At 39.3% G+C, this 21,583-nt stretch overlaps 2 protein-coding genes, 1 long non-coding RNA gene and 1 pseudogene across 4 annotated transcripts in view; 1 reads left to right on the top strand and 3 right to left on the bottom strand.

Annotated features, from left to right (window-relative positions):
* Window positions 1-3,502, top strand: part of LOC111318827 (inactive tyrosine-protein kinase 7) — a 42,447-nt gene extending 38,945 nt beyond the window's left edge. For both annotated transcript variants that reach the window (XM_088760286.1, XM_088760285.1), the window contains one exon: window positions 1,541-3,502. In XM_088760286.1, the coding sequence (XP_088616412.1) occupies window positions 1,541-2,878 (1,338 nt within the window). In that variant the 3' untranslated portion in view covers window positions 2,879-3,502. The remainder of the gene's footprint in view (window positions 1-1,540) is intronic.
* Window positions 3,503-10,621: 7,119 nt separating this feature from the next.
* On the bottom strand, window positions 10,622-15,078 carry LOC148731185 (uncharacterized). Its single transcript, XR_016002073.1, has 2 exons — window positions 14,924-15,078; window positions 10,622-12,304 (listed from the first exon to the last, which is right to left on the bottom strand). It is a non-coding gene; the product is annotated as an uncharacterized LOC148731185 (long non-coding RNA).
* Window positions 15,079-15,772: 694 nt separating this feature from the next.
* Window positions 15,773-16,676, bottom strand: LOC148731184 (uncharacterized). The gene is made up of 2 exons (XM_088761593.1): window positions 16,532-16,676; window positions 15,773-16,009 (listed from the first exon to the last, which is right to left on the bottom strand). The coding sequence occupies exons 1-2, from the start codon at window positions 16,654-16,656 to the stop codon at window positions 15,817-15,819; spliced, it is 318 nt and encodes a 105-aa protein (XP_088617719.1). The 5' UTR covers window positions 16,657-16,676; the 3' UTR covers window positions 15,773-15,816.
* Window positions 16,677-18,657: 1,981 nt separating this feature from the next.
* On the bottom strand, window positions 18,658-20,701 carry LOC148731183 (uncharacterized; annotated as a pseudogene).
* Window positions 20,702-21,583: the final 882 nt, after the last annotated feature.

Genomic DNA, 21,583 nt, shown 5'->3' with positions numbered 1-21,583 from the left:
TCTCTCAGCATCCTATCCTTTTCAAGAAAGTTGCATGCGGTGATTCTTGTTAGTAGCTCAGTGAAGAGTTTGTCGAAGGGCTCTTGATACTCGATGTTCCAGAACCGATGTGATTCCATCACCTCGTTGTCTCCTGGGTTGCAGTATTTTTCGAGTGCTTCGAGGAATTTTTCGGGGTCATCTTTATCTCTTTCCTCGTTCCACGTGAAATTCTCGTATACTTCGAGGACATCATTTCCAGCACAATTCAAGATGATTGCTGTTTGGATTTGTTTTTCCTTCGCCGTCGCTCCAGAAGCGGCTAAATACACTTCGACTTTTCGTCGCCATCGTCTGAAGTTTTCTGAGATATTTCCAGAATTTATGTCGAGTTGGGGCGGTTGACGAAAATTCCCTTTCGCCATGATTGAATTTTACAATCCCGCAGCTGCCACCATGTTGATTTGTAGAGTTGATTAAAGAGAAAGAGTAGTAAGCAGTGAGCAAAGAGCACTAGGATTCTAGAACACAACTGCCATGTTTATTTCACCTCGTGGTCTCTCGTTACATATGATAATCTATGCTAATTGTGACAACCAGATGAGATAGCCAATCAACATTTCCGATAGGTTGAGTGGTTTTCTGAGACACGATTTGGGCTGATTTCACCGTACATTTCACTTTCAGTTTCTGTATCATCAGTCACAACAGCTGTATATTACGGCGCTGTCATCTCGAGCGATCTTCAAGTTCCTAAGAATTTGGCAGTCGTTCATTCATAAAACATACGCCGCGGGAACTTTGCTTACCTATTGCCATTTGAAAAAACTTGCATGTTTTTCTGAGACGCGATTTGTGTTGATTTGACCGAACATTTCCCTTTCAGATTCTGTATCAAGAAAAGAAAACTTCAGGCAAAAATGTTTTTAGATTTAAGTTGCCGTACTATTTAAGTTTGTGAACTCTTACAGATTGTGAACTTTGATGGTTTGACATTCTTGACGGCTGAAGTCTTATTCAAACAGTCGGATTATTTGAATCATTCTAACCCGGATTCCGAATGGCTCATTGTAGCATGTTTTTAGGAGTATAAAACATGCCAACGACACTTTTCTTTGCCTCGAAAATTAGAAATTTTTGGAAAATTGTAAGTAGTGCGTTGGGAGTTTGACGCAATCTTCATTATTAAACAAATGTTAAAGAAGTTACGAGAAACAACACTCGAGTACGTCTCGCATTTCCTCCCAGATTTCTCTGACCGCATTCTAACAACTTTAAAAAAGACCAAAAGGATAGTTAAGGCTTTCTTATTTGTTAATTAATGGCGGGTATGGAACACCTATTAAAGTGATAGTTTGGAAAATTTGGACGAAAGAGGTCGACCTTACCTGCTTTTGTCTTTTTTTCAATTTATACACGCAAATCGGTTCCTGTCTTTACAATCTTCATTATGTATTAAATGATTCATTTTTGGATTGTTCCTGGTTCCTTGTTGACATTCATTAACTCACTGATTATTCAACATACTAAATTCCTGATTACCTTCTAATCTTTATTACAGACATATGTGGATATCGTGGACATGGAAAAGTATGATCACGATAAGTACAGGCTTATCGATGATCGCGGAGCTGTTGCAATCAGAGAAGATGCAGGACCGGATGAGCAAGGAGCAGCTGCAGCAAATCTCAACCGTGAGGTGGATGAGCACGGTGCTACTGCACATAATTTTGTGGTTGCAATAGACGATGCCGCTACAGCTTTCCCTCTCACAGTTAGCATAGGAGACGAAGCAGCAGCTGCGGCAAATCGCGACCGGGAAGTGGGTGAAGACGGTGCTACTGCACATCCTTTTGTGGCTGCAACAGGCAGCGTTGCAACAGCTTTTCCTTTCAGAGTTAACGTAGCAGACGAAAGAGCAGCTGCTGCAAATCCCGACCGTAGAGTGGGCGAGCACGGCGCTACTGCGCATCCGTTTGTGGTTTCAATAAAAGATGGTGCTAGAGCTTTCCCTCGCGGAATCAAAGTAGGAGAAGAGGGCGGAGCAGCACACTCTTTTAAAAGTGATGAAAAAGATATTGATGCCTTAGCGCACCTTCACGAGAGTGATACTTTACCATACCTCAGCGAGACCGAGGAGGAAGAGTCTGGTGATTCTGAATGCCCTCTTGGACTTGAGGAAGAAGATATCGACGACCCTGAGTGCCCTCTTGTGAATGAGGAGGAAGATATCGATCTTTGGCCATCCTCCTTGGTCATAGACGATAACGGTCTTGGTACTCTGGTATGCCCCCCTGTGACTGACGAGGAAAATCCTGATTGTTCAACATGCTCTCTTTTGATTGAAAAGGAATATTCCAGCAATTCAGCATGCTCCTCCATGACTGGGGAAGAAGGTTTGGAAGCCTCAGTATACGTATGGCCTCCTGTGATTGAAAAAGAAGATCCTAATTCTGTAGCGCACCCCCTTGCCGTAGAGGTGAACAAACCTGATGCCTCACAATTTCCTCCTGTAATCGGGGAAGAAGATGTCGATTCTTTCGAATTCCCTCCACTGATTGAAGAAGAAGGCCATGTTGGTTCCGCTTCTCCTCCAGATGTCGAAGGTGGAAGAAGCAAACTTGAAACTAATGCTGATAATCAAGATGCTGCAGCAGTACAATCTGTAAAGGAGGCAGGAGGTGAAGAACCTCAGAGTTGCCAATTTGAGGACACAGAGGATGAACAAGACGATATTGGAAAACATATGGAGGACCAAGGTGATACTGTAGACCTTTGTGATGAAGAGCTTCATATGCAAGAGAGTAATGGTGATCGACTAACGGCCGTGGATACAAACGAGACCGGAAATGACGAAGACGAGGAGTCATTTGAAGCAACTCCTCTTGTGCAGGACTGAGCCACGATACCAGAATTGCTGAACCTCCAATGTTGTTGTCGTATAATGCTCAGTGGTAATTTGCGGTCTAGATTTCGAGAACCTTAGACTTACCTTTTTGTACCTCCTGATTTTTAGATGTAATGTTCATCTTACAATTGTGATGCTTTGTTAGTAATGATAATCATTTTTATAGTTTGTATATGGAGGTTAAGTGAAGTTTCCTTGAAAGAAAACTTGCTTATTTACTTCACTTTCACACTTCTTAGTTTAGCGTTTATTCACTTGTTGCACCCGTGACTGCCTTTCCTGTTATCGACTGTAGACTGATAGAGACAAAAAAATACAAAAAAGGGCATTGCTGTTTAGATAATTTGTATAACTGATTAAGTCAGGCATGCTTAATGAATTTGTGAGTGTTTTTTAAGTATAACTAATATTTCCTAATTTTTGTAAGTGCAATGTAGAAAAGAAAAACTATATTGCTTTGTTCGTCTCGAAGCAAAGTTGCTGTTAAGAACTCAAAGCGACCGTTATGGACGAGAAATATTAGATGTTGATATCTCTCAAGCCACCATCAGTATTGACCCTACTAAAAATAATTAACTTGTTGTAAAACACTCCATAAATGCTTCAATAAACTGATTTAAGCTAAACCCGTGTCTTTTTACTCCATCCATTGCTACAAAATTGCTAGTTCAGATTAGGAAACTTCCAGGGAGACAAAGGCAAACGCGCAGAAAAAGTCTTAAAGAACAAAAGAGACAAATCAGATACAATGAAATATATGGAGTTCATATATTTTGAACTGCGGTATTAGATACATATGATGCACGATCCTCGCAGTAGATAGCGCTATTTAAGCAATAGCGAAAATCAGATCTGAAAAAAAAAAAAAAAATCAGGCCTGTACGGGATTCGAACCACTGACCTCTGCGATACTAGTGCAGCGCTCTACCAATTGAGCTAACAAGCCAACTGGGAGCAGGCCGTTAAGTTGATTCGTAACAAACCCGTGAAAGTGATAAATGAGATACAATGAAATATATGAAGTTCATATATTTTGCACTGCGGTATCAGATACATATGATGCACGATCCTCGCAGTAGATAGCGCTATTTAAGCAATAGCGAAAATCAGACCTGAAAAAAATCAGGCCTGTACGGGATTCGAACCACTGACCTCTACGATACTAGTGCAGCGCGCTACCAATTGAGCTAACAAGCCAACTGGGAGCAGGCCGTTAAGTTGATTCGTAATAAACCCGTGAAAGTGATAAATGAGATACATTGAAATATATGAAGTTCATCTATTTTGTACTGCGGTATTAGATACATATGATGCACGAAATGAGAAATGAAATGATGCACGAAATGAGAAATGAAATGATGCACGAAATGAGAAACTGATGGATAATAAAGTCGTGCGTGTCTTTCATCAAGCGAAAAGAGAGGATTCGGAAAAGGAGAGGCGCTACGCCTCCTAAGAATGAATTCGTCACGCTCCACGCTCAATAAATACTCACAGTGTTTCAAAATACGAATAAATCGTCGGGGATATCAAGATGAGATTTAGGAGAAATGTATCTTTGAATTTGATCTCACTGGGAGTGAAAGGTCACTCAAGAACTCACATAGGACTAGGCTAGGCCTTCCCTGAGGCTTTAAGTTGCCTTAACTTTGGGCGATTTAAGGCGACTTAAGGTGACAAGTAAAATTGGCAGAAAAAACATTGCGACTTATGGCGACTTAGACGACTTAAGGCAACTTAAGGCGACTTAAGGCGACTTAAGGCGACTTAAGGCAACTTAAGGCGACTTAAACTGACTTTATTTGACTGAGGTGATATAATCAAAGTTAACAAAAGTCTCTCCATAAACCTTAAAAATTCTTACAGAATCCCTTGCAAAAAATACCATGGTCATTTTGGTTACTTTTGTACGCTCTTAAGTCACCATAGTCTAAGATATCCAGATTTCAAACCAATTTAGCTAAAAATAATTGGACAGGATTACCACAACAGCTAGGAAACCAATTTAGCTTAAAATGCTTAGACAGAATTACCACAACAGCTTTTGTTAAATCATACAGTCAAAGCTAGTGAATAAATAGCCAGGAAAACATCATGGGTTATATGCCCAACATCAAACAAATCTATCAAAAATATACACATAAAGACACACATTTATAATTTAAGAAAAGAGACATGATTTACATAAAACTATCATTAAATTTTCCACATAATGAATAAAAAATAACTTCATTATTTCATTACTTCACACACTCTCACAAATCATAAAAATTGTTATCTTGGTAAACTTGTCTCCCATCTTTTTGCCACTTGCACTGTCAATTTTGGCTTGAAAGTTTGGCAAGTCGCATGCCTTTCCAACAGCATCCAAATTTGCGTGGTCCTTTTTAGGGACCCAACCAATTTGTTGTTCTCCTGCCTCAGTTAGACAAAACACTCTAATACCATACTAAGAACCATATGCTAAGGTCTTTCTCCAGTGGTGATCGGATCAGCAGGACCTTCCAAGCGTTCAAGTTTTATTTCTAGCCTAATGGCAGTATTAAAGGTTTAAAAGCATTCATTGTTACCACACAGCTGTCCAGAAACTAACGAGTGACGACGAAATTCTCCCAGCTGATAACTAGCTCCAAAGTCTCCACCATTCTAATTCTCCCAGCAACCTTTGCACTGCTAACCAGTCTCCATGCTTCGAAGTTAACAGCGGGACCGCACTAAAGGGTTTCTCTCGCCAAGTACGCCCATTTCATTGAAGTGGTAGCCCAGCTAAACTTTCAGAGTATATTTTTTCATAATTTTTTTTTGCACAGATAAATAAATTATCTCTCTGTACTCTTTTCAGCAGGTTCGCGTGCGTTTTGTTCTCACGTGCACTTCGGTCACGGTACAAAACTTGAGTCACGTGATCAAATATTTCTGGCGGCGCTGTTTGCTGTAAAAGGCTTCTCTTGGCTTAGAAGTGGCTCATTACAATTACAACAATTACAATTTATCACTTACAGAGCGCTATTTACAATGACAGATCAACAGCGCTTTACAATCAATCCTTACCCGCCCATCCCACCCCAGGGGAGGACATCCACCACACAGTAATCTCGTGCGTGGGAAATTAACGTCTCCTACCCCTAACCCTGTAGGAGACGGGACCTCCATTTATTCGTCCCTATCCGAGAAGACTAGAATATCTAACCATTTCTTGATGTTATAGAAAGGAAGCATATTCTTCTCAATTATTTTAAGACCTTGAGTGTTGGTCCGGCCGGGGCTCGAACCCTCGACCTCCCGCACAACAGTCCAGCGCTCTATCCACTGAGCTAACCGGGAGGCGGTTAGGGTTGTTGATGACGGTCATGTATGTTGATCATCAAACTGACGAAGATGAAATGTACAAAAGACTATCAAAGTCTCAAGATAAATAAATATTTACGTCTTTAGTAGGCTCGTCGAGCTGCAAAGTTCAAATGTTTTCAGTTGGTCAAATAGCATGGTGGAAGTAGCTAGTACAGATTAATGGGTTTATGCTGGAGAAATGGCCCACTTTTGTCATTCTCTTACTCTGACTAAGTTAAGTGGATAAAATTTCACTTTAGTTAAGTTTAGTTGACTTTTGATAATTGTATTTATACTCGGCTGAAAGTATAAGTGAGTGGCAAGAACTGAACCTTTCTCCAGAATACCTTTCTATCGTTTTATCTTGATGTTCTGGTACTGTAGGTTTTATGCGATGCAACATTTATTACATCCTGATGATAACACAAAATGTCAACCCTTTTATCCACCTTTTCATCATTAAAAATTTCTGTCACGACAGAAATTTGTTGAACAGATAGCTGTTTTAGTAAGGAAATGAAAGATTATACACTGTCATATTTCCTACATGATGATGATAATTATAATAATAACAATAATAATAATAATAAGCTTTCTTTCAACTGATAAAACTAATCAGCAATCTAATAGATTGGCTGGTGTAAACTAGTGATCAGCATGATAAATAGTATCAATCAAAATCGAAGGAGAAACCCTCTAAAGAACTAAAGTCTAAATTAAAAGAACAAAAATATATGTAGAAAAGCTAATACTTTTTTTAAACCACATAAATGATTAGATTTGTCGTATTCTAAAAATTGTTTAAAAACTATTGCCTAAAATCTAGATAAAGATTGTATCTCTCGAATGTCCTTAAGTAAAAGATTGCACTCGCTAGCAGCAGTACATTTAAATGATGTTTGACCCATTTTGGTCTTTATATCAACAATGTTCAATAACGTAGAATCTCTAAGATCTCTGGTATGAAAGGCTGATCTCTTAAAGAGATAGTTCTCTAATTGCTGTGGGCAATTTATATTATGTACGAACTTAAAAACAAGGTTAAGTCTTAAGAATCTACGTCTACTCTCTAAAGGCAAAGAAAGCTTACTACGCATTTCTTAAGAACATGTATTACAATTTGCAGAGAGGATGGTACGCATGACCCAATGTTGTAACCTTTCTAAACGTTGTGAATTTTTCTTTCCACAGTTCCCCCATACGATACAACCATTGTCTACTATGGGTAACATCGTTTGTTTGTAGATATTTAAAAGCAACTTTTGACTGAGAAAGGGAGCAATTCTATTTAGCATCTTAAGCTTGGGATGTATCCTAGAGGCCAAATATGTAATATGCCTATTTCAGCTAAGAGTATTCTCTATATAAACACCTAATACATCAATATTGTCTACATGTAGGAATTACCCATGTCAGCATAGGTGCTAGACAGGTGCATGATTATTTTCACATGGAGTTTCTATATATATGGAAACCATTACCCACCTTACAATAACGATAATTACACTCTTAGTCCATTGCAGGGTCACCTCCACACTTCCAACTAGTATCCATATCTACACCTGGAAAAGGTGAGGCACTTTGAGCTCGCAGTATCGTGCCGAGAACATAATGCAATGCTCCAACACTAGACACCAAAACTGGACTAATGTCGAGTCCACTGCACTAACCATTCAGCCACCATGCCTCCTATGATCGTTATGATTAAAGTGGGGTGAATGGGGTCAATTGGGATTAGGGTGGAACCTTTATAACATTGCGTAGCCAATAGTGACCTAAGGCAACTTAAGGCGACTTAAGGCGACTTTAGTCGACTTAAAACAACTTTAGGTTGAGTTTGTTGATCATCCTAGTGTTAAAGTCATTGCTGAGAAAACTTGTGATGATGTTTTTGACCTCGTCCCAGTTGATGTTGGCTGCATAAGGAAAATATTTGATACTCTTGACCCTCGCAAGGCTGTTGGCTGCGATAAAATATCTCAGAGGCTACTTCGTTTGGATCATTATCAATAGCTGGGAACAGACCCTTATATAAAACCACCATGACATTTTATTCAAAACCCCCTTATGTAAATCATCATCGCTACATAGCGACAATAAAGAGGTACAAATATAAAACCCCTGGATTTCAAGAACGGTTCTGACCTTCACGATCGACGATCGACGATCGATGTCATGACATCTGCGCGCAGACCCCTAGATGTAACATTTTACCATCGCAATAAACAACTGGACACACGTTTAACATGGATGTGACATTTTAAGTTAAATTAATCAATATCAACATCTGGGCGCAGAATACGCACTGTATGTATAGAGTTACGATCAACACAGACCCCTAACCGTAAGATACTAAGATAAGTTGCAACATCTGCCTACAGCTCATCATGTAAGACACATTGATTAAAACCCATGGATGTAAGAAACAACGAACAATATCAACATCTGGGCATAGCCCACTCGTGTAAGACACACTGATATAAACCCCTGAACGTAAGGACCAACGATCAATATCAACATCTGGGCACAGCCCATTCGTGTAAGACACATTGATGTAAACCCCTGAACGTAAGGAACAACGATCAATATCAACATCTGGGCACATTCTTTCATATAAAACACACTGATATAAACCCCTGAATGTAAGACCCCTGATTGTAAAAACCCCTGATTGTAAGAACCCCTGATTTTAAGACCCCTGACTGTAAGACCCCTGATTGTAAAAACCCCTGATTGTAAGAACCCCTGATCTTAAGAACCCCTGCCTGTAAGACCCCTGATTAAAAGAACCCCTGACTGTAAGAACCCCTGATTGTAAGAACCTCTGACTATAAGACCCCTGATTGTAAGAACCCCTGATTGTAAGAACCCCTGATTTTAAGACCCCTGACTGTAAGAACCCTTGACTGTAAGACCCCTGATTGTAAGAACCCCTGATTGTAACAACCCCTGAGTGTAAGAACCCCTGATTGTAAGAACCCCTGACTGTAAACCCCTGATTGTAAGAACCCCTGATTGTAAGAACCCCTGATTTTAAGAACCCCTGATTGTAAGAACCTCTGATTGTAAGAACCCCTGACTGTAAGACACCTTATTGTAAGAACCCCTGATTGTAAGAACCCCTGAGTGTAAGAACCCCTGATTGTAAGAACCCCTGACTGTAAGACCCCTGATTGTAAGAACCCCTGATTGTAAGAACCCCTGATTGTAAGAACCCCTGATTGTAAGAACCCCTGACTGTAAGACCCCTGATTGTAAGAACCCCTGATTGTAACAACCCCTGAGTGTAAGAACCCCTGATTGTAAGAACCCCTGACTGTAAGACCCCTGATTGTAAGAACCCCTGATTGTAAGAGCCCCTGATTTTAAGAACCCCTGATTGTAAGAACCTCTGATTGTAAGAACCCCTGACTGTAAGACCCCTGATTGTAAGAACCCCTGATTGTAAGAACCCCTGACTGTAAGAGCCCTATTAGTAGTAACCCCTGATTGTAAGGACCCCTGACTGTAAGACTCCTGATTGTAAGAACCCCTGATTGTAAGAACCGCTGATTTTAAGACCCCTGATTGTAAGAACCCCTGACTGTAAGACCCCTGATTCTAAGAACCCCTGATTGTAAGAACCCCTGACTGTAAGACCCCTTATTGTAAGAACCCCTGATTGTAAGAACCCCTGATTGTAAGAACCCCTGATTGTAAGAACCCCTGATTGTAAGAAGCCCTGATTGTAAGATTTCCTGACTGTAAGAACCCCTGACTGTAAGAACCCCTGATTGTAAGACCCCTGTTTGTAAGAACCCCTGATTGTAAGAACCCCTGACTGTAAGAACCCCTGACTGTAAGATCCCTGTTTGTAAGAACCCCTGATTGTGAGAACCCCTGATTGTAAGAACCCCTGATTGTAAGAACCCCTGACTGTAAGACCCCTGATTGTAAGAACCCCTGACTGTAACACCCCTGATTGTAAGAACCCCTGATTATAAGACCCCTAATTGTAAGGCAATCCCTGAGTGGAAGGCTTTGATCTGGTTGTAAAGTATGAATTTGAAGTTCCAACATAAATCAGAAATTTACAACTCTTATATGATCTGTATTAAGACCCTTGAAGATGTGAATCAAACATAAAACCCTGAAAGTATGGTACACATTTTAGGACCAATGGGTTGAATACAATCACTTTTCATGTATTTGTTGAGAGGTCAAGGTTTAGGGTTAACAGTGGTTTAAAATGTATCTGAAAATGTTGCATATTCTAATCCATTGTTTGTAATATTGAAAAGCACAGAAACCCATTTGGGATCATAACTATTGTCAGTAGCAAACCTGCTCATTCCCACAGTCTATCAGGCAAAAGGCAAAGAGATTGGAATAAACCTAGTAAGTAATTAAAAGGGTCATTGCAAATAAGTTTCCAAAGTTTATTTGAAATTTATTAAAAAATTACAGATATTGAATACACTTTGCCTGGTGCTAAACCTGGACCTTATTCACTTTGATTATATTTGTATTGACAGCATTAAAATACATGCAAATAGACAAACTATTAATAATATATCTCATCACGTTTTTTGAAGAAAGGAAGGGAAATGAAGTTTAACTTGGATAAAACACTCATCTACCACTTGCATTACAACTAAGTTTGTTTGAAAAATTTATCCATGCAATATAAACAAAAAGAGTTTGATGTTTTCTACAGATTAATATTGAGATGATGACACTCAATATAGGCACAGCGCCTACTTCCTAACAACCTATGAGCCACTCATTCTTTAAGACACTCAACAAACTCCTTACATCTGAAACTCATGTCATTAAAAATAAGCAAGAGGTAAATAGTTAATGCTTTAAAAAAAATGTGTGAATTACAATATGGGTATTGAATAAATATTTCATTAAAAAGAAGTACAAGGGTTAATCAAAATCAAAAATTGACAACTTCTTTAGCATATTTTCCACTATAATAAAATTTCCACTCTTTGAAATTATAGGGGTACCATGAGAGACCTTTATGATGGATTAAAAATTTGCTTCTATTCTTCGTAGTATATATGTATTTATTGATTCTGGAGAATGAAGTTCCTAGTTTTTACATCAATTATGGATAAAAAGCTCTCTCTGTCTATGGGATGTATAGACTTTATCAACAAGTATTTCTGAGTTTAGCACATTTGCAGTTATTTACAATACACAAAATTTCCACTCCTCTCCAACCAGATTTAATTACATGTATTTGGATGATTTAAAATTTGGTAAAATCAAATAAGGCTGAGGAGTTAACCAAACACTAAATTTGGCCTGTCTTATGCTACGGATGTAACATTAACGAGTATAAATTAAAATGAAACAAAGGTAGCTTTAAATTCAATCATGTCAGGGAGGTATGAATTAGCTTAGTGTATTGCCAATTAATCCAGCCAAATCATCATGCTCACATTCTGGAGACAAATCTTAGTTATTAAATTTGATGCAAAAATTTTGTTAGACTTTTGACATCATCTCAATATTTGTTTTCAATTTTTTTAAGATTTCATAGAGGGATGCAGTCTCATTATAGAATTGCATAATTAAAAAAAAACTTGTATTTTGATGGTTCATAAAGCGAGGGATTTAGCGTGGAATTGTGAGTGGAAAACGAGGCTCAGTGATACTGTTTTGCATCTTTTGTTTTGCACTCAGGACAAAAAAAGTATATCATTGCTGTTTTCTTTACTTCTTATTAACTTTTATTCATCCATATGATTCAAGGAAAAGCCATACTTGACTCACCAATTCCACATCAAATTGCATGCCAAAAACTAATATTGCACAAATTGCAAATTCCCTCATCAGGTAATTAATTTTCCTATAGTAGCACTTTCTAAAGTTGAGGAGTGAAGAAATTCAATTCAATTGAAATAGTGTTACAACTTTAGGATGAAATTTCTTTAATCCTCAACAATTTCGGGTACTAGCATCTCTAATTTCATTGTTGCATGTGTTGTGTTTTGAGGCATTTTATTGGCAAGCCTCACCATCTTGCCTTCTGACAGTTTCACCACAGGCACTATGTAAATTCTTGCCTTGTCACCAGCTTTCCTCAAGGTACAACTGTTGATAAACGAGATAAATGCCGTTACATGACAATGAAATAAGTGTATGAAACGTTCCTAATGACATAGTCTGTCAATTAACTGCCTTGAATACAGGGTATTTAAGTGATTACATTCATTCCTAACAAGCCACCTTTGGAACAAACTAGGGCACAAATCCACACCCATCCCTTAGCACAAAAGTGCTCTTTACTTATTTCTCCCAATTCTGAGGATATTTTCGGGCAAATCAGTGCTCCTCGCCTCAATTAATGTCTACAGTTTTATTTCTTGCACATACCTTAACCACTATCTAATACTGTGAAGTTTAATTCATAGTGGGGCTCCCACGTGCACGAAGCGCGTATGGGGCAGACCCCCATACCCATGGAATAATTATAGTTAACCTCTTTTCGTTTGTTTTTGACGTGCCTGACCGAGCGTACGTACGTACATGCGTACGTGCCTTCAACTTCCACAGGTAGGGTAGGGGAGACTATCAAAACGAAGGGAGGGGTGTCTCAGGCGAGTTCTGGCATTTGCACTTCTTTTATGTTATCATTAATATTATGAACTTGGGAGCTCCGCTTTTAGGCTTGGCTAAATCTATATATTACGAATAAATGCATCGGGAGTAAGAGAATGTGTATTCTCAAGTCTAATTTTTCTCTGCTTACCAGGCAATTATCTAACAACATGTTACCCTTTTTGAGAGACAAAACTGAAATGTATGTGTAAATATGGCACTAAGGTCAGTCAGGGGCCCTCTCCCTCCCCTAAGTCTCCTAATGTATCTGATGTTCTTCAACTATATCAAGGTTCTCAAGTCGTTGATAATAAACTCATAAAGGCTGAAAGTTTCTAAAGAAACTGTTTGGGGCTGCGTCGGTGGGGGTAACGAAATAATTTGAATATAAATGATCAACAAAGTTGAAATGGTAAATTGGCCACCATTACGATTATAAAAGCCGACGTTTCGAGCATTAGCCCTTTGTCGGAGTCAATAGAGGAATTGTGGGTTGTGTGTGCTTTTGAAGGCAGAAAAAGGAGCTACATGATTGGTGGGAACATGGCAACGAGAAAAACACGAATAAATCAGTGGAATGAAAAGCGTTCGTTGATACTTGTGGGATTTAGACTGCCGGTTTGAAAGATGAGCTTTTGTTCAAGAGTTTTCTGGCTTTCCGGGCTACCTAAGTGTAAGGAAAGACCGCAGATTGCCATGTGTTGCTTACAATGATTAGGTAAAAGCAACGTAATCGTAACGGTGGGCAATTTACCATTTCAACTTTGTTCAAATATTCAGATAATAAACTCAACCTGTTTTAATTAAATAACTGCAGTTCCTGAGGTTTAAATTTTGGATGTGTCAAATTTTTTCATTCGCTTAATCACATTTGATACTGGTTATACTAGAATTAACGTAAAATCTTCTAGGGATAAGAGCAAGACATTAAAGTCCCTTTTTTGCTGCTTGCAAACAAACAAGGTTTGGAGCCCATTTCTCTTGGTGTACGAAGATCGTTCTGAGAAAGCGTGTGGACAAAACGTGGCCTACCTTATGGCCTACCCTGTGGCCTACCCTATGGCCTACCTATGGCCTACCGGTGGTCAGATCTTTAAAAGGATAGCATTGCTGGAAACCTTTCAACGTTTTCCTGAGTACTGTCTTACCAACGAATTTCTTCTGTTGTTTTGGGGGCCACATTCCTATCAAAATTTCTTAACCTTCTGATAGAATAACGAAATCGAGGAACAGAAGCCGGTTAAACGCAACTTTTGGGAAAACATCATCATATCAGCTCTCCTTTCAAATTAGTGCAATACTGGCCCTTTCTTTGGAAAAAGCAAGTAAAGTTTGCGAAATGTTTAGACGGCGATGCGTGCGTGTCCCGGGGTGCTCGTTGCAAATTCAATACTCTACAGCACTTAAAAAATTGGCCTGGCACGTTATGTTAGCTTTTTCTTACCCTGATATGCTCTCCGATATAACGCCGTTCCTGATTACATTTTTACACTAGCACTCCACTATATGTCACCAACTGACCGCCATTTTGCATATCCTCTGCGACGCAATTTTCCCTTTCGTAAACGACCGTTGCCATTTTGAAACGGTCGTTGCCATTTCCGAGAACAGTCGTTTCCATTCATTACAAAATGGCAACGACTGTTTCGACAAATGACAACGACCGTTTCAAAATGGCAAAATTGACCTTTTTAAATGGCAACAGCCGTTTACGAAAGGAGATACGCCTTTGCGACCACGCAATATATTAGCCCCACCTCTCCCCTCCCCCTTAACCTACCGGTATAGTTGAGTGCTGTGATATTTGCAGTGTTTCGTTCCCTCAGACGTTGAAAATCGTGTTAGCCACCTCTTAGTATACCCTTTTGTACGCCAGCGTATTCGTTCGACTCTTACTGATTTTATTTTTATGTTCTTAAAAATCTGCCTACCGGTAGGCCATACGTTAGGCTATAGGGTAGTCCACAGGGTAGACCATGGCCTAGGCCACGTTTTAGCCACACCCTCTGACTGAAGTTTATTTGCTCTCAGTAATGAAACTAGGATACATAGGGTCTACTCTGCAGCAGCAACTGACTCTGATATGTTCATTGTCAAGATTTAGAAACTTACCTCACAGATACGCACGCTGAATCAGCACCTTGGGAGTACTGAAGATAAGTGCAGTCATTGGTGTCGACCAGGATACACCACTGTCTCTCCCACTTTTCAAATATTGGAGAGCGCATTACTGCATTCGGCTTAGCTGCGGGTAATGTCCAGGTGAATACAGTAACCATTCCATTTGCTGTTGGTTTTATGTTTTGTGGTACCTGAAAAAACAAAATAATATACATACTTTTGAGATAAAACATATGGAAAACATTTCATGTAAAGTAATGTGCCTAGCGAGTTTCGTAAGGATTTTCGTATGTTCCCAGGCGCTCCCTATTTTTAGGAGCTCCGTAGACTTGAAGGCGAGGAAAATCTAGAGCGATGAGCAAAATGCACCACATGTTACACCAGGGAATAAGGGATTAATTATTCTATCATTATTTCAAACCAGTACTTTGGCTATTAGTTGTCGTAATAAAACCCTAAGCCTTTTTGCAGTATTGCATCGATCGCCTAGGGCGTGGGCGAAAGACGAAAACGACGCGCACAAAACCACGATATTATGGTCAACAAAATGGCCAACGAAACGGCTCGTTGCTTACAAAAGCGAATTTTAAAGAAACGGGGTCAAGAATTGATCCTTAAGAGTAGCTATTTTATTTCTTAGCTCGTGGGGGAGGAAGATTGCGTGACGAGCCTATAAAACGTCTGCGTAGAAGGCTATTGCAACGCGAGCTTTGTTAAAAGTGACTGAAACTGTTTAATTATATATGATACATTTAAAGGAAACAAATTTCTATTGCATTAAAAAACTCCAACCCAAATTATGGCTATTTTGAGTTAAGAGCAAAAAGAAAAAAGAAAAAAACGCTAACAGCCGATACCCACCCCTCCTTTATTTGCACATTTTATCATCCACCTACCTTAGTGAGGACGTTCCAGAAAAGTTTCTGGCGTTCCTTGGTCATTAGGGACAAATGTTTTCTTTGGTTTCCCTCCATGTGTTCCTCCTTGTTTTTCCTTCGTATTGCCTTTCCGCAACCTTTCATAGCGCAGATACACATTCTTTCTCCACAATCAATCGAATGAGATGGTATTAAACTCCTTTTGAAATAAAAAGAAACCTTGTCAAAAATGACATGCTGTATTAATCATCTCACATCCTTATGCCGTGTTTTGCTTCTTACTGGTACAGCTTGTAACACCAGGCTGTTTGAGAGCTGAATGATTAATACGTTACATAACCTCTAACCAATCAGGTTACTCGGAAACATCGGATGATATGATTCCATCGTAAGCGCATTTAAGGATAATTTTTAACAGGATAGGTTACTCTTTGGATCATCATAATTTAAAGTATACTTAAGCGTGGTGAAGGGAATTATATGAAATTAGGCAAAACAATAACGATATCATGATTACATAAAGAAATCAGCTAAGATATCCTCTTTATATGTTTGCTCTTGAGGTACGTAAAGGAATTATAGAGATCAAAAGATACCCATAATTAGAATCTGCCCTTCTGATGCCACAAGGTTAAAAAAGAAAAGTTGGTATCACGTTGCAAGTTTTGCGAAAAGACAAGGCTTAACTCACGTATCTTCCAAAAGTCCTATCTGAAATTACCTCGTGATATTTTGTCCACATTTAAGTGGGCAAGGCACCTCTGTAACACTACAAGTTAGATCTCCGTGTTTCTTTTTATCTTTTCTTTTGAAGCTGATGCCACATTTGCAGAGGACTTCCACCATTGGACACGTCGCTTTGTGAGCGTCTATTCGTTTCCTTTTCATGCTTTCTTGGCATTCTTGACAATTTAATTCTAACTCCGGACACCGTTCGAGGTGATCTTTGGCCCGGTTTAGCGCAATATTCTCTCCGCAGCACTTGCACTGCCCATCGACCATCCCAAGCATGGTATTCGCGAGGCGGTTTGAGCAGAACGCCGTCACAGGCTGACGGCACATCTCGCATGTGCTGGATTGCCCTTGACTTGTTTTCTTAAACATATCCACGCAGAAACCACAAATGGAATGGCCACACGGTGTTGCTAGTTCTGCGTCTAGAATGGGATTCTTGCTGTAAAAGAGAAGGCGAAGTAAGGTCAGGAAAATAGCTCCAGGCTGGCATGTTATTCCGAAAATGGCGTGAAGTGTATTATCCATTCAAGTCACAAGTTAAATATTTATAGCAAATGGTAATAACTTCAACTTACCAAACATTACACAGGTATTCAGCTGGGATAGAATCGCTGAATGCGATGTAGTCAAAAACCGAACGAGAGTGACTCATGTTTGGTCAGTTTAAAATGGCTTGTCGTTTCTCTTCGCTCGGAGGCTCTCTCTCTTTCTCTCTCTCTAACTTTTGTTAGGAGTGTGAAGGAATAAACCGCCTACATGGTGGAATATCAAAATTCACAGGAAACAACTTCCCTTCAACAACCAATAGGAAAGTAAACCACAGTGACTCTTGACAAGCACTAACGCACTTTGCTAACAGGTATATTAAAGTTGTATTTCCACACCTTATTCAATGACAAAATGTGTTCATGGGACAAAGATTATTTTAAGAGATACTTCCTGGTACTGCACTTATAAATGGGAAGATTGCATTTTGTTTAGATAAACATTTTCCATAGGCTGAGATCTCCAATGTCTGCATATTTTCACCATTTAAGTTGTTTTAAAAAATCAGGTCGAATAAGTCATTCAAGAATACGTAGAGCACGTCTGCAGATTTCGAATTATACCTTGCTTAGTTTTGGAATGACATTAATTCTTGAGTTATTGTCGATTTCATTACGACAATACTACTTTCCAAGTTTGACAAGTGCTTCGCTTCGTTGCATAAAGTTCTGTTTCTACTGAAATCAAAATTGCTTATCTAAAATTGTGATAACCGCCGACAGTATTTGCGGCTATGTGTGGCTGGATTAACAGGAAGGGGTGGTATTGTTTAAATAAGTTGTGACAACCAATATTATTGTCAGAAGATAATGAATGGATAAAATCAACTATTAACTAAGGAAGTGCGAACCTTTATTGTTTGGATGAGTAAACCTATCGAAATCAGTTTCGCTTTGAATAAACGATTCCTTTCTCTAGAACCTTTACAGTGTATAAAAGTAGAAATCATTATGGCCACTATTACCTATCGACGAAAAGGACTGTTTATTTTATTTGATGGGCATAGTTGTTCGCATCTTGTTGATACTGAATCAAAATTATGTAAAAACCGCCAACAGTATTTCCTTTGTCTGGGTGGAGTCACAGAAAATAGGCTATTGTTTAAATAAGTTGTGAAAACCTATCTATTATCACAAAAGAAATGAATGGATGAAATAAACCATTAATTAAGCAAGTGCGAGCCTTTCAGAGTTTCATTGAGCTAACCCATCCGTTTTGCTTTCAACGAATGATTCCTTACTTTGTGTCACATTGGCAATAATCATCACCTTCTGGCTATGTCAGTTTATTAAGTCGCAAGACTCACTTTATTTCAACTATTCATTTAGAGGCGATGTGCGAGAAAAAAAAAGCGAAAAATTAAGCCGAAAGTGTCGGTACGGAAATTGTTCACAATTCCAAGATTGCTTAGCCTCGCTGAGTAAAAAATATAAAGGAAATTGCCCCTTGCTGTGTTGCAAGTTTAGGAAAAGCGATGGTGTTTCCGCCTTGTTTTGGCCTTATCAAATCCCGAACACTTCGTTTTGGGTTGAATAAAACAAACACTTTTCAAGAGGCATACTGGAGTTTTCATGGAGTTGCTATTATTTATAAGGGATAGTACGTTGGTACTATTGCCAGAACATTTTCGAAAACGGCTTCCAGCCCGCGCCAATCTCGCCACATGTGTTCGTCAAGGAAATCCTGGATGTCCCCTTGGCGGATTCCTTTCTCCCTCTTTACGTGGTACTTGACGCGCGCCCACGCCGACTCTGCCTCTTGCGTATGTACGCCAGTAACGGGATCAACGAAGTTGTTCTGGTGGACAACTATTCTGTGCATGGTCACGTTAGGAACGTACAGATGAAGGTTCCTGTACGCAGCCCAGTCGTCAGTGTGCACTTCTGACCCAGGCAGGAGGACCCTTTGAAGAATATTGGACAATGTTCGGCGGTCTCTTCTCCTTACAACTTGAAAGTAGCCGCGACAAGGACTGTGTTCCGTAGAGATCACGCCAAACAGCCACACTTCATCGCTGGCCCTGCGACGTCTTTGATACTATAACGATTAAATTTTTAAAACGGAGATTTACATTGGCATTCATGCTTGTCAAAATAACGATTAACTTTGATTTGATGCGTGCGAAATCAAGCACCCTCCTGGCATATAAACCCTCTTTCTTACCAGATTTAATGACGGGTGTTAGGCGTTTTTGTATCATGGGCACGGTAGCCAGAAAAACGGACAATTCTTCGGACTGGCTGTGCTCGCGAGCACATGTATGACTTGCAGCAAGAAAAAATGCTTGCGGATCAAACCGTACTAATATTTCGTGGTAAAATAATTTTTCCGTACGGCGAGTTGGATGTGTCTGATACTTGGTGGAAAATCTATAGACTACTCTGATTTTGGGATGTTGTAAGCTAGTCAAACCATAAGCAAATAAATAAATGAGACTTGGCGAGCCCGGAAATTGATAGATTTCCTTCAAAAGTTGTCAAGAAGTTGCTACAAAACTAAGTTTTCAAACAGAAGCCTCCGTTTGAAATGAAAATTACAGTGCACTTACTCACCTTCGATTTGTGCTTGAATTGACTTTCGTCACACTTGACCACGTACACACGCCCGCCAAATGGGGTGACTGGCCTATCTTCTATATCTCTCTTACAAATGAAGCGGAGCGTGGCAACACACACGTCCAACGGTGTTTTTCGTCAATCCAACCATTGGAGAAACTCTAGAGCGCAACTCGCGCTGACTCCACAGATAGATCACAATTACGAGTTTTTTTAGATGAATCCGGGGAAACTCGGCGAAAAAACTGCCTTCTCTCAGAGACTTTTTGCCTCTACAGCCTTCGCATCTCCTTATAAAGAACAAAATTTAATAATTATAGACAAGGATCGATTGTTAGTCATTTTGCTTAAATTTGGAATAGGGAAAGCAGTGGTCTAACTCGTGAAGAATTCCGATTTATGATGATCACTTATTTCAATGCTAAACTACTTAGTAGTATGTCAATGATAGAAAGTTTAGTATTGGTACTGTCTATTCTTACCACACATATCCATCTACGTGGTCTGGATTTCTCTCTACAAATTCCATTCCTCTATTGCATGGCACGCATCTCAGAGGACTAGCTATCAAGTTCTGCCGCTGTAGCCAAGTTATTACATTGAGGACTGGACCATCTGTAAGCCTGTTAATGTCCATGAGATTCATCTTGATGCTCTTCGGATTCTTGATTTGCTGTATTTTACTACTTATTTTGTGACTGCTGAGAAACCGCTACTGCTGCGAAAACGAGAGGCGGAGCTGCGGCCCTCTGTTCTGTCGTTCTTTGAAATAAAATTTTCGCACTTTGTTTGTGGCCTTTTCACAATAACCATAGAAAATCTCATGCCCTCATTGGTCGAGAGTCATTTTCAATCTTCGCCACGAAGACTAAACCATTTCTCTCGTGAAACAAATGCACATTTCTGAAATATGGACAATGACGAGTGTCCGAGTTCCAAGATTGGCATACTCGGAGAAATTTTTTAAGAGGAACTTGTCGAAGTGAAAGAAGTACGTGGCGAAAGAAAATCTTCAGAAAAAAAGTGCCGGTTCTCGGTTCGCAAGAAGGAAAGAGGGCGACCTTGTAAAAATACTTAGAGATGCCGAAGTGAAGGGCACAAAAATAAAAATGAAGTGAGTGATAACAAAACTCAGGGTAAAAGATTGTATCGATTCCCTACTTAACACGAGGTAGTGAGTCTCATCGCCTCTTTGGTTACACTGTCAACAACACACACGTGAAAAAAGCAACGATCGATCATGTCACGTGCCGGTGATTTTCGGAAAACCTTGGCGCATTAACAGTACCTAAGAGATAATAATCTATTTCTACATAGATTGTGCTCCAAATATAGGTTTAGAGCACATATCAAGCGCGAAAACGTCAAAGTTCACGGAAAACTTAAATTTATGCGAATTTCTTGAATATTTATCAACTACTAATAATAATAACAACAATGGTAATAATAATAAACTTTATCTATATAGCGTCTATATCACTAATTGCTCTAGGCCCTTAAAAGTATCACAAAAGGTATTTAAAAACACTGATAAAGCTAACAACTACATTATATAAACATGGAAATTAAACAGAAATATATTTACAAATCAAAAAAGCTTGACGAATTAAATATGTCTTTTTTGGAAGAATTCAAGGAATCGGCATTTCTTAAAGATGCGGGTATGCTGTTCCATAATTTAGGTCCTTGAGTAACTTATTCGAACAAGAACGCAAAGAGTAGGAGCTGGTAAAAAAGCTGAGAAAATTGGATATATTTCTTGGTGAATCTCCAGGGGCCTCTAAGGATATCAGTTTTTGTAACTTTAGGAGTTACCAGATAGAATTAAATATATGAAGTTCATATATTTTGAACTGCGGTATTAGATACGTATGATGCACGATCTTCGCAGTAGATAGCGCTATTTATGCAATAGCGAAAATCAGACCTGAAAAAAG

Source organism: Stylophora pistillata, chromosome 5, assembly GCF_964205215.1.
Source record: "Stylophora pistillata chromosome 5, jaStyPist1.2, whole genome shotgun sequence".
NCBI lineage: Eukaryota > Metazoa > Cnidaria > Anthozoa > Scleractinia > Pocilloporidae > Stylophora > Stylophora pistillata.
Note: the sequence above shows the minus strand (reverse complement) of the source record. Positions and strands in the feature narration are given on the sequence as shown.